General features: G+C 37.3%; 2 protein-coding genes across 2 annotated transcripts in view; both read left to right on the top strand.

The window, feature by feature from the left end:
* LOC134789672 (transmembrane protein 205) overlaps positions 1–13,078 on the top strand; it is a 36,989-nt gene extending 23,911 nt beyond the window's left edge. The window contains exons 2-5 of the mRNA XM_063760268.1: positions 3,238–3,407; positions 6,400–6,563; positions 9,434–9,556; positions 11,088–13,078. Coding sequence (XP_063616338.1) covers positions 3,238–3,407; positions 6,400–6,563; positions 9,434–9,556; positions 11,088–11,249 — 619 coding nt within the window. The 3' untranslated portion in view covers positions 11,250–13,078. The remainder of the gene's footprint in view (positions 1–3,237; positions 3,408–6,399; positions 6,564–9,433; positions 9,557–11,087) is intronic.
* LOC134789724 (cytochrome c oxidase subunit 5A, mitochondrial) overlaps positions 1–13,901 on the top strand; it is a 193,582-nt gene that overhangs the window by 85,569 nt on the left and 94,112 nt on the right. The gene's annotated exons all lie outside the window — the stretch shown is intronic.

Genomic DNA, 13,901 nt, shown 5'->3' with positions numbered 1-13,901 from the left:
CAAAGATCATTAATCACGCGCTGAGGCCACAATCTTGGTTATCAGGCTTGTAATTCATAAACTTTATAGGACCGACCACTTTATATTATCACTTACTGACCAGTATAAGACTTCCACATCCACACCAAATATTTTACGGAATCAAATGACATTAATTAATTGCATGCCTGTGGTGGCTGCTAGTTATGGCATACCTATTTAGTCACAAAATTAAAGTTTTCGTTAATGCTAGCCCCGAATATTCACAATTTAGCCACGACGCGCGACGTGCAGTGACGTCGGTTTTAGCACCACTCACTTGCACTTTGCACATCGCCAATACTAATTTAGACCATCATTTTTCAGAGAGCACAATCTCTCTGAAAAAAGATGGTCTAGCTAGAGAACAGATGATTCTAAATCCTCTTGTGAATTATCTTGTGAGTACGACGCGATCGCAGGTTCGAGAAACATGCTCTAGATAGATAGACTTTGGCAAACGGATGGTTAGGTACATCTAGTTTTAAAACGCCATATATCTCAATAAACTGCAGTAACATCAACGCACGTGGACTTAGAATAGAGTTTTTATTTCTTTTATTTTTATAATTTAGGTACCTAAATATAACATTGGTTATGTATTTTTTTGTACGAGTAATGCTCTTTAAAAACCGGACAAGTGGGAGTCGGACTCGCCCACCGAGGGTTCCGTACTTTTTAGTATTTGTTGTTATAGCTGCAACAGAAATACATCATCTGTGAAAATTTCAACTGTCACGGTTCGTGAGATACAGCCTGGTGACAGACGGACGGACGGACGGACGGACGGACCCTTTGGGTACGGAACCCTAAAAATGCAATAAATTTAAACTTGCCACACACTACGTTTACTGCCGAGTGCCGTCCTTTTTGAAGTTCAAGATCGATTGAATCGTAAATCGATTTCTCGGTAAATGAAACGATTGAATGTAAAAAGTTATGACGAGGCTGTTGAATTAATCAAAGTTTGTTTAATATTCCAGGGTAAACCTACAAATTCAATGAAATTTATTCCCTTTTTTTAACATTTTGTCTTGAGATTTTATCCTTGAAAAGCCATCATGTTCTTTACAACCAAAAAGGATGCTCGTATCAAATCAAAATATAAAACATTGTTTCAGAAACTGCTCCAATGATTAATTTTACGACACCGTGATACATTCAAACTTTTTACTTATAGTGAACATTAAGTACATCGTTATAAAGTCCATGTTATATTGATGATAAAACTACGTGCGCTTCGGTAACGCTGATATGGTGTTAATGAGTTTGAGTTGATAGACTTTGATAGCGGTCGTTGACTTTTGACTGTCACGCACACTGTCGTTTAATTAAACAACACTCAAACGATTGGCTGAATGCCAGTGCCAAAGTCAACGATGACGAGCTGACTTTCTTTCGATTAAATAAGAAAGTTTGTGTACAGATTTTATTTGGCTTTATTGCGGTAACGTCACATTTTATTTCAGCCGATTTTTTATCCTATAGTCCATCGCTTTCACCCAATAGTCTAGTTCGTTTTAGATTCCATTAACTCTCAATAGGGATGTAGGTACCCCTTACTTACATTTCATTAAAGTGTCAAACGTAGAGTATATCGAGGCCCTACGTGTTGGCTTCGGCTCCGCGCACGCATCCTAATCCCAAATGTCCGGAATATTCCGTGATGGGTAAGAAGTCTTTCAATACCTTATTTCTACTACCTTTGAACTTGTATCTCACCTTTAAATGTATGGCAAATAATTATTCCACTACGTCCAATGATGGATCTATATATAACATCCATTCATGAATCATTTACACACGTCAATCGGTATTTTGGCAATAATCTAGTCGTCCGCTACTGCCTTATCAGGCTTCATTAGGGGCCACGTGCGTTTCGGCACGTCGGCCACAGGCTATTTGATAACAACACAACCTTTGCCACTGTCTAAAAAAAGGCTTTTAAAATATTATCTTAGTTGAACCACGATGACATTTGGCTTTGTTGTTTGTGTTTATCTTCAAATACATATATCGCGAATGATTTAATACTTGCACAGTTGTTTCAGTTAGGTCAAAATTCAAAACTTCATCAGATGTGATCTATAAGAAATAAGAAGGTATCGGTAGATTATACTTCTCGCTGCTCCAACCGCGATAGCCGCCTATACGTACCCATAAAGTTTACTTTAGCACATTTACCTAGTAACAGCTGTTTACTTAAAACACTTGTCATTTGAGTCATTTGACGCGCATTATTGACAGAACAAATCATATATAACAACTACTAACTAAATATTAGCATTCCCGTGCATCGCAACCGTGGGCGGACAATCATCATGTGTTTGTTATTTATTTGCTCTTTGTATCGATATGCCAGGATCTGAAAATCACGACTCTGCTTACAAATGTCTAGACCACTGTACCTACTTTTAATTGTAATATTTCAAATCTCGTCATGTTAAATCGTTTCTGCATTAATTGTAGAAAGTGTTTGCTTTGAGTATGAGTATAGGTATTATCTATAGAAAGCTGACGTCTTTTGATTACTGTTCAGACTTTAAGCAATGAAAAGCCAAGTTACAACAATGAGGCTTTTCATTTAATAAAATAGGCCAGCGTCCCATTCCCATTTAGGCCGTGCCGCCCATGCCGTAAATGCCGTAATCAATTTTTATTTTCAACGTTCATACTATTTTCAGCTAACATAGTATGAAGTCTGTGTTAGCACGCTTGGACATGAAACAGCGCAATAATGTGAATTAATCAGTGATATCGTGCTACAGCTGCACGCCCCTTCTACACGTGTAGACTACGTAGTGTAACTATCACAATTCTAATCACTAGGTAAACATGGACTTGCACGCGGGCTCTGTCATAAAGTCATAATATTTCTTATGCATTTAACTTGGTTAACAGCACAATACCAATATAATTTATGAAGGATATGAAACTTGGTTTTATAAAATAATTAAAACCATCATTAAATAGATATAATCGGGTCGAAGGAGTAATTAAAGAACTTGGTCGTATCGTACTATTTATGTGTAAATAAAAGAGGCTTGCGGAATCCCGCAAACTATGATGATAGGCACCTTCTAGAAAAGTTATAGAGTAATGAAGTGCGTTAAGGAATATTAAGATTTAGATTTTCCAAAACAAGACTAGAATGCTGTTAGACGACAGTGATAATTTGATTGTGTGTAGTGAATTTATATTTTTTAATATTGTCCTCAGTGTCCTGACGCGAACATCACAACCATTCCACGTGGCGCTAGCGGTGTTGGTGATACTGGCCTGGCTGGCGCGCCCCGGGGGCACTGGTAATCTGCGCGGCTGGCGCGCGCTCTACGTCGGCGCCGTGGCCACGCACCTCGGCTCGCAAGTGTGGATGACGCTGGTCTCCGGTGAGTGTTAATACACCGGACACCGCTGCTGCTAGCGTGGCCGTACGACAATCTACCTACCCCTCTTCTCTTCCTTGCCTGGCTCCTTCCCATTTACTTGGGGTCGGCCCTGCTAATCATGCGTCGCCAGGCCGGTCGGTCCTGGGTCGTCTCTGGTCTTAGATTTCCATTCTTCATGTCTTTTCTTTCAACTGCCATCCAGGTTGTCAGAGGTCTACCTGGTCCCCGAGCTGCAACAGCCATATCCAGGACTTTTTTGTCATGTGTTCTGTTGGTCGTCGTATCACATGGCCATACCACCTTAGTCGGCTCTCTACGAGTTTTTCTTGGATAGATTACAACTACCTACCTATACCTACCTATTTACATGTGTTAACCCTTTGAGCGCCACGCCTATCGTGTGAGGCGTATCATCATGAACCTTGAATACACGAGGTTTGATATTGAACGCGCGGTCGCGCGCGTCAGTTGACGTGTTTGGCGGCCAAATGGCTAATACCAAAGATCGCTTCTGAACTCTAATTCTATACCGGCTGTAACGCGACTAAAACAAGGCTGTATAGAACATGTAGGAAAGATTACAAGGAAAGTAATTATGTATTTTTGTTTTTCTGCGATTGCGTAGATAGCTTTTCTCTGATTCACTATTTACTGATAAGATACAAATCAACACGCGCTATGACGCCTATGACGCATCTGGAAAAGCCATGATATAAGTTACCTACCTATTTATCTACCAAACCACAACCAAATTTTAACCTCAACGTAGTGCGCAAGATAATAAATTATACAGTTACTAAATTAGCCACCATAATCGCCGCAAGTGCAGTTTTATAAATACGTGACAAATTATACAACATAATCGTATAAAAGTCATTCAGAATCCGAATTGGTCTAATGAACTTTGAATTAAGTCCGAACCGAACGTGCTAAAAATACAGTCAATTCAAATTTATGTTAAGTTAAACCTTTGAAAATAGCTGCCCAACTCATTTGCAATTCGAAAGGATTGGTAGGTATCTTGTAAAAAACATTCCAAACGACATAATACAAAACTGAACATTAATCATTTTAATTTGTTATTGATACTTGATCCGTAGGTAGCTTTTAAATTACCTATTAGAGAATGTATATTTATATTTGTAACTATTAACTCACTTTTAGCTGGAGCCGGAAATAAATATGTTTATTTCCATTCCATCACATCAAAATCGTCTAATTACCACCTATTTAATACGTCATCACCACTTTCCGCTTTTTCCTTAGCACACGTGGTCGCCACGTCAGTTTGTCGTGACTTGTGATTGAAATTCGGAGTATCTTCCAGTTACATATGATATGTATCGATACAAGTATACACGATCTGTTATGTGGTCGGTCGCGACGCGATCAACAGGATTCGCAAATTGGCAATGGGAGGGCGTCGACTGGGGGAGACTCTTCCGGGTCCTATTGATATGACCTTTACCACCCTTTACACTGTCATATAATACGCAAATAATATATTGCGTATTGATCTTAAAATATTAATTTTATCAAGTATTATTGAAAGAAAACAAAAAGTTACGACCTATTTATTAATGCAAGTTAAACTAAATATACTTAGCTAAGAGAAGTTAGAACGAATTAAGATCGTCACAAGTGTTATAAATTATTATTTCGGAGACAATCCTTATAAACCTCTTAAACCTAGAAATTATTGATAGAAAATTTCAAAACTGAAACTTAAATACACTGGTATGATTGGGTATAAAATAAAGTTCCGTTTTCTTGTAAGATAGATAAGGCTTGTTTTTGTTTGGTTTTCATAAATTGCTAATACATGCCCATTACGCAGAAATGATGTTTTGTTTTTCGGAAGAGAGATAGAACTGAAACAAACATGTTTATTTATTTTCAGTCTATTGTACCTAATAGATATCTCTAGTTAAATACGTAGTACCGCATCATTCAACAACAGTCCGATAGTTATTAAATTAATGTTATAAGTAAGTAATTATCATACAACATTATGACAATTTTATCGATAAATCGGATTATTAAGTAATTTATGCGCGAATGAAACATGTGCTATAGATGGTCAAGCAAATCTTGTCAGTAGAAAAGGTGCAAAATTCAAATTTTCTATGAGACGATATCCCTTCTCGCCTACATTTTTCAAATTTACGCCTTTTTCTACTGACAAGATCTGCTTGACCAACTATAATTCACATTTTATTTATTATGTAATATGTGGGTGCTTGCATATCGAAATATACCAGAGCAAAAAAAATTGTTTCAACCTGTTCTCAATATTTAAGGTTCCCAAGGGATAACTACTTACTTTTGTTTGTACTACATGGACTTCGTTATTTATATTACCCTCACGTTTTACGTGGCGTCCAGTCAACTGGTTACTCGTGGAACAAAGTGGTTTGACAGGCCCGTGGGAACAGCGCGAAAACGATTACTCGGAAGTCTCGGAACTAATTTGCACACCGGATTCAGTCGGCGCTTTTTATTTGTTTCGTGTATTTCAACTCACGTATGGGGTTCTTCAAAAAAGGAGTGTACAGGTTTTTAAAAGGTCGGCAACGCGCTTGTAACACCTCTGGAGTTGCAGGCGTCCATAGGCTACGGTGACTGCTTACCATCAGGCGGGCCGTATGCTTGCTTGCCACCGATGTGGTATAAAAAAAAACGTAATCAGAGTTTGTAGGTACTTAAACCAAATCGATTATTTCTCGATATTTAAAGCAATTATCACCAATTAAGTAAGTTTCGGGTGAATTAAAGATTTTGTGACATATATTTACTTAAATTTGAATAAAATAATAATTTTAGCAGCTCACTTAATGAGAGTTTTCTGGCGTAATTTTCACTAATGGGGCTATTGAGTTGAGACATCAGATCCAGTATTTTGGCATTATTTAAGTATCGTAATTATAAGCCCTTGCTGCAAACAGCATAACACCACATAAAATAATAATAACTCTGTTTTCTTCTTCTACAGGCATCGTGCTATACTTCCATCTCCCCCGACATGAGTTCGGGCGGGTGCAGACGGTGCTGTTCCCCGTGTACTACGCGTTCAACGCCTGCGTCAGCCTGGTGGCGCTGTTCGCGTACCTCCGGACGCAGACCATCACGCGGTTCGAACATGCTAGCTGGATACAGGTGGGGCTTTTTACTTTTTATTCACCAATTAAGATATCATCATCATTAGCCTTCGAGTCAATTACAGACTATACAAGCAGTGTCAAGTGGGGCGACTACATTTTTCATGGCTGTGTACTTAAGCCAAATAAGCCAATACGGGAACGGCGAACTGGATGTCGTGTTGATGAAGCTTGTCTTTGGCTCGCTTACTTGCGCGTGCCTTAAACTTAGCTTTATCAAATAATTAAATAAGACTGATGCAAACATTTTGTTGCTTTTGAATTTACATGACGGTGGAAGTGGAAGTTGGGCAATACACAAACGTAGAGTCAACCTCGAAAGACTATTACACAACGCAGAAGGGTGCGATATGGAATTATATTATTCAAAACGTTAAATGCCATGCGATCCTAGTTTCCGGCTTAAATCAAACACACTCTTTCACCGTGCTCGCCGCTAGATTTAAAGTGCATTGCATATTAAATACCAAATTAGATCTGCATTAACTTTTCAAACACAAGGTCTAAAATGTATCACTTTTAAGAGATAACGCGACAATTAAACCGAGTCCTTTCACCTCACCGCCATTGGCCTTAATTTGCTGACCGATAAAACTGATCGACTGTAATGGAAACTTTCAATTCCGTTATCAATAAATATTATAACAATATTGCGGATATTAAGAAACTGACGATGACGAACTCTCCTTACCAAATCTCGGCTTAGTGTAGAGTTTCTTCGGATAGAGAAGAGTCGTGGAATGTATTAAGTATTGGGCCCCATACATTCCACGACTCTTCTCTTTCCGCACAGACTCTATAGGTGACGTATCTTATTCGCCGTATCGTTCATCCACTTCAGTTGCATCGATGTACCTATATTACCCGTTTTCAAAAAATAGAGGAGGTTCCCAATTCATCGCCGATTTTAATTCTTACATATCCATAATTAGTATAATTACATCAATTTTACAAAAGTGCAGTGGATTTTCCTCCACTAGTAAATATTCACATGACAACATACGAGTAAGTGCTTTATACATAAATGCACATACATATATTTATTTCTCTGTCTCTATCACGTGCAAGATGAAACTGAGTTTCATACCCTAAAAAAATTGGCTGCTGTACAACATTTTTTTACGAATGTATTAATTGCCCTTGTCAGCTAATTGCCCAAAAAATAAATTACCCAAAAAATGCATTAAAAACTTTAAATTATATTGTTTCTGCAATAAATGGCAATATTAATCATCTTGAGAAACGTAAACAAAACTTTGAATTTTCCTATTTTTTCCAATTAGTTGTGAGATTGCTTGATTTATATAGGTACACAAATAAAGTGCACGAAGTAGCCGCGTGCCCGTTAAAACACAAAGACAGATAACGGAAACGGTAATATATCAGTGATATATATCACCTTCGAGATTGCTTTCTTGCCAATTCTTGCTGACGTCAAACAGGAACAAGTATAATAAAACCTCTTCAGTATGACGTACGAAACTTTTTCCATTGTGAAAGTTAAGACTTAACATTAACTAAACTGACCTTAGAGGATATAACCAACGGAGACGCCATGTCTTAAATTTTCGGTACAAAATAGTCTGCCGTTTTTTGCGGGGGAGGGGCACATCAAATGTATAGGTACGTCATGTCAGATAAACGTCAGTCCATACATATGGTTGACAAGTTGTTGACCATTGGCCGCCTATTTTCGACAGAGGGGTACGCCTGTTAATGGCGGCTCCATTGTTAATTACTCCGAGAAACTGACCGACCTTAGTGTATATAGTTATGTATTTCATAAGACGTAGATTAGGCTTATTTCCTTGACCGCTATCCGAATTTTAAAATTGATGTTCGAAATGTTCGAATACCGTTCGTACCGTAACTCATAACCCAGGAAAGACAATACAAAAGTACCTTACCTTACCTTACCCGCTGCTGATGAAGTTTTTTAACATTTACTAAAGTTTCAACTAAGTATATGTTTTATAAGAGAAATAACTTTTTATAATTGGCTCAAACTAAAGACTATAAATACTTCATTAATCAGTCTGATAAATCGTTCTGATACTATTGACCTTTAAAAAAATTGGCTGTAGTGCCTCATAGCAAATTCGCGTTTTTCCAAGGTTTACCTTGTCATATAAGAATGTACATATGTGTAATGACTAGGTACTTACATCTCAATGCACTTAATACTTATGTACTTTAATGATGTAATGATGATTAGTTCGTTAGCATTCGCAATGATTGATGAATGATGATTCTTTCTAATATGTTTATATGTAGTTACTCATATAGCCTTGGATCGTATTAAATTACCTACATTAATCTATAATTTTGAAAGACTATGCAATTAACAACGGTTTTAAAACGGTTTTAATAGGTTAGTATCCGCAATTCCGCAGAAGATAATTTAAATAAGGCAGTAGGGCTAAGATGGTCGGTTTTTTATCATCTGTCATCCTGCCTGTCACGTTCTAACAAGTATGTAGGTGCGAAAGTGACACATAACATGACGAGTGATAAAAATGCTACCACGACACCGCCGCAGCTCCTGATAACGTTCGCAGATCTAACGTTAGATTATTAGTCTTATTTATTACGATATATTTACTCGTATATCTTAATAAACATTAAAATACACTCGCAATAAATAGCAAGATATTATAATCGTTGAATCCAATTGATATTGACCATATTTAGAGCAGTTATAGTAATGCTTAAATTACTTGACACGTTCCTATTCCTACACACCGAAACCATAGGTAACAATAAGTTATCACAAATAGCCTCATTTGATTCGTCATACATCGACAAAAAGATTATTAACCACTAGTGTTTTATAGGCTGATTCCTGACCTCGTAATTTTCTTGTTCTAGTTCGCGCTGCTAACCGCCGTGTTCTTGATAGAGGCGTATGTGCGTCTTTGCCTGGTCAGCCCCATGCTGCGAGCCAAACACATCAAGACTCAGATGGAGGAGGCTGCGGGAGGCGGACAAGAGGTTTGTATTACTAATACATGGCCGAATCAACTATATGACGGACAGTTTTAAGTGTCTCTTGCGTTACTTAAAATTTCTCTGTAGTTACCAAGAATGAAGAGCCGTTATTTAAAGGTGAAATTTTAAAAGTTGTGGATATGTGTGACGGTCAAAAAGTAGATTCACCCACATTCAAAAGTTTATGTTGTTTGAATTTTTGAATGTTTGTTTTGTTGCTCAAACACGGTCACCTAAAAAAACGGTCAAACGGCTAATTCCGGGAAATGAAAATAGTTTAACGACTTATACACGCAAGAGATCGCAAGCAGATGCTAGTTTCTAAATTAAAGTGAAAAAATAAAGCCAAGATTTATTATCCACCGTTGCAAAATAATTCCTGTAATGATTACCTAATTTATTTACCGACTACTGACATTTGTGTTGGAAAACTAGAGAGGATCCAGCGTAAGAAAAGTTTTTCCTAGTTTAAACTACTTACATATAATAGAAATGTGTATGTGTGTATGATGGTCTGTCTTTCGAAGATACCAAAATAGTTCATAGTTTAGTCCTCATCATGTGGTTAGGTATACCTGTACCTACAAAATACGTATAACCAATTATGAAATCAGCATTGCCAATATAAATGCATGTGCCAGTGAAATGGCGATTCAGCGCCGTGACAGGTGCATTATTGTGTAAGCAATGAATAGGTATTGTGACAACGGAGGGGTCATCCATTAATTACGTCACACGAATTTCTAGGTTTTTTGACCCCTCCCCCCCCCTTGTCACATTTGGTCACATTTGGCAAACCCCTCCCCCCTAGTGTGACGTCACATTTTTTCTACGAAATCGCCAAATCGAATTAAGTAAGTACCTAAGTATTATTAATATTTTATCAAAATATTTTTGACGATATAAATATTAGTAATTTTATAACCCAAAACTGCTTAGGAAAGAAAATTAAAAGAATAAATACGATTATCGTTTTAAAAACTTGTTATTTAAATGTACAGCGAATAAAATAATAATAAAAAAAATTCAGTTACTGATGAAGTTAAAGTGACGTCACAAAGTTTGTGTCTCCCCCCTCCCCCATGTCACAATATGTCACATTTTCTTGACCCCCTCCCTCCCCCTAAACGTGTGACGTAATTAATGGATGACCCCGGATGAGCAATACCGGGCTCGGATTACAGTATGATCGAATTATGTGGACGTATACTGACCACCCTATTAGTACCTGGAATTAAATATAGGTAAATAATAGAGCTCTTAGTTATTATCTTAGTTACGTAGAGCTGAAAGTCACTTGCCAATGTATACCTACATATTGTTATTCTTTTCGATGCTGCGAACTGTTACTGTTATTGCTAACACCGCAGTTCGCAAATTTCGGGCATCTTTTTCTTTTACTCCATTTAAGGTTTAATCAGAGTGACAGAGAAATGCCCGCAATTTGCGAATTCGGTGTTCGCAGTAGGTAGGTAGTACTTTGAAACAACTTATTAATTAGCTTCATACTAACGTCCATTTGTTTTTGTTCCAGGTCGGTCGCTTGATCCTGGGCGAGCTGGCTCACTGTCCCCGCTACCTCCGCGTACTGAAGGCCTTCCGCGCCTACCACTCCACCATCGCCGTCGGCACCATGCTCACGCTCGGCTGCTCGCTATACTCCACTATGGTGATCGTGGACGCCATGTGCCGCTAGTCCTGGCCTCTGTGATGTCACAGTCACAGTGACCCCACGGATCAAGGCAGTCTAGATAACCTGCTAGATTTATGGAGCAACACTATGTCGAAAGACGCGCAGTTTTGAAAAGCTGACAAGGTGTATGGAAGATCTGGTCACAAAACCATTGGTAACAATTTATATCTAAGTATACATAAGTATTACTTATCTAGTGTTGTTGCATAATTTTATCTAGCAGGTTCAATATAGTCAGATTGTAGAAAAAAAAAAAAATTCAAGTAGTTTTGATCGGATTTTCAAAAGTAAAATTTATTCAAATCTACTTCAAAACCACAAAACGTTTTGATCATAATAAGGAGTAAATGTAGTTTTTACAAAAATATCAGTATTCCTATTAATAATATTGTTTATTATCTAAAAAAAAGCTGTATAATGAAAGCTTAAAGTCGGTTAAAAATAAATTCATGTTACTGCCAAGCGATGCTTGTGCTTTTGCCAATTATTATTTCGGTACCTAGGTTTTAGTAGGTATTTCATTTACAATTGTATTATTTAAGATTAATTTGTAGTAAAATAATGCAAAGTAGGAAGCGGCTCGGGCTGTGAAGTCTTTATTTTGTGTAGATAGGAAATTAACGAATTTGTTTGATGTAGAAGATACTCTAAAGCGCTGGTCGCTCGTAGTTTCAAGAAAAGTATGAAAGTTTAGGTCCAAATTGTACGAGTATAGGCTTAAGGCTCATACACTGTGGTTGTGAATTTGCACGTCTACATTTGTGTAGCACGCTGTAAAATTAGACTTTTACCGTGCTACATAAATGTAGTCATAAATAGAGATTTAGGTAGTGTACTGATCTTGCCAAGATCTAAACGACCTATTTTATTATGAATTTGCAGCCAGAGCCATCGGAGCTGCTTGATGTTGAAACTCTAGTTGTTCGCTCTCTAATTTCCTGCAGAGGTACTGCCATGAATAGTTGTAAGTGTAGTGAACGTAGTGTAAATAGCTAGAGTCAGGCCAAAACAAGACTTATCTTGGTCTAACTCTAGCGTGTCGGCGAAACTGTGGCGTTGCCAGTGTTGCCACGCTCCTAGTGCGCAGGAAGTTAGGGCTGCAACTACGCGCGATGGCGCCAAAAGCAGTCGCTATTTCGACGTATTTTTGCACTGTCTCAATAAAGCTGTTCATGACTTTCATGGATTTACGAGGTGTATATAAGCGCGATGTGATACAGGGGCAAGGTACGCAATCTCGGTAGACTGCGCGTGTTTGGCGCTTTGTGCGATTTTGTTTTGTATGCGACAGAAAGGTCTAGTCGTGCGAGCGTCACAAGTAACACACACGTCGATTGTGACGCACTGTGCATTTCTATGAAAGTAATTAAAAGGCCTTCCCGTAGCTATCAAGCAGCTTAATGAATTAACAGGGGGTTTATTTAATTACAAGCTTATTTCTGAAAGTAGAGCCACCGTTTACTTTGTGACTGGATGAGAATTTAGCGAAGTTGACTCTACATTTACAAATAGGCATTAATTTTATTACTGTTGTAACTTATAATTAGTTTAAGGTACCTAATGCTAAGGCCTTTACATGTAATTACATTTTGGAAGGCCAGAAGCAATAAACTTTAATTGCTAACGAAAGGACGTCGTATAAATGATGATTTTATACCTATAAGTCACATCACAGGTATACATACTAGATGAAATGCATTAATTAAGTATGTAGTATACGCAGTTTCAATCGTTAGTATGTTATTATTAACAATGATCTGAATGTTAGTGTGTAAGTTTTGTTATTTATTTGGGAGACCGAAAAAACTATTCAAATACAAAACTATAGAGAATTTCCTGTGTTATTTATTTCATTTCACGAAACGAAACCCTAGATAGTCTCAGATGAAAAGAGTTTGTGAAGATTACCATTATGTGACACATAGTGCTTTACACACCACAAATTATTAGTCATAGTCATAGTTGGTCATAGTCATTTATTTATAATATTTTAAATATTACATGTCAAGTTATTAGGCAATAGGTATTCAGTTTTTTATATAACATTCAAATTAATTAAATAATCAGATTCATTAAAATATCAGGATAGGTACAATGTCAATTATTCAATTAAATTATTTTAAGTAGAGTAAATTAAAGTAGATTTAGCTTACATTACATTATTATCAATAAATTACATTTATAAATTATTCGGTAGATGAAAGAAATCATTAATATCGTAAAAAGAGTAGTTTAACAGCCATTATCTTAAATTTTTTTTAAATATTTGGGTACTACCCGCATTCTTTATCTCTGTTGGGAGCTTGTTGTATACTTTAGGTCCTACGTGTGACATGATTTTAGATGACTTGGTCAGTTTAATAGGGTAAGTGCGGAGTTGGTTTTTCAAGCCTTGTCTAGTGCGAGTGATCTTTTTGCACGGGAAAGTATGTAGGTTTTCATTAACGTGTTTTGCTACATCGTAAATGAACTGAGAAGGCAGTGTAAGAATATTGTTCACTTTGAATAAGTCGTGTGCTGGAGTACGAGGTGGAACAAAAGAGATAATGCGTATAGCTCGCTTTTGTAGGATAAAGGCACGTTGCCATTCAGCTGCCATTGCCCACAATTGTAAACCATAGCACATCACCGAGTGGAAAAGTGCGTAGTAACTCG

The sequence above is a fragment of the Cydia splendana genome, chromosome 4 (genome assembly GCF_910591565.1).
Source record: "Cydia splendana chromosome 4, ilCydSple1.2, whole genome shotgun sequence".
In the NCBI taxonomy this organism is placed as follows: Eukaryota; Metazoa; Arthropoda; class Insecta; order Lepidoptera; family Tortricidae; genus Cydia; species Cydia splendana.
This window is presented reverse-complemented; position numbering and strand designations above follow the sequence as displayed.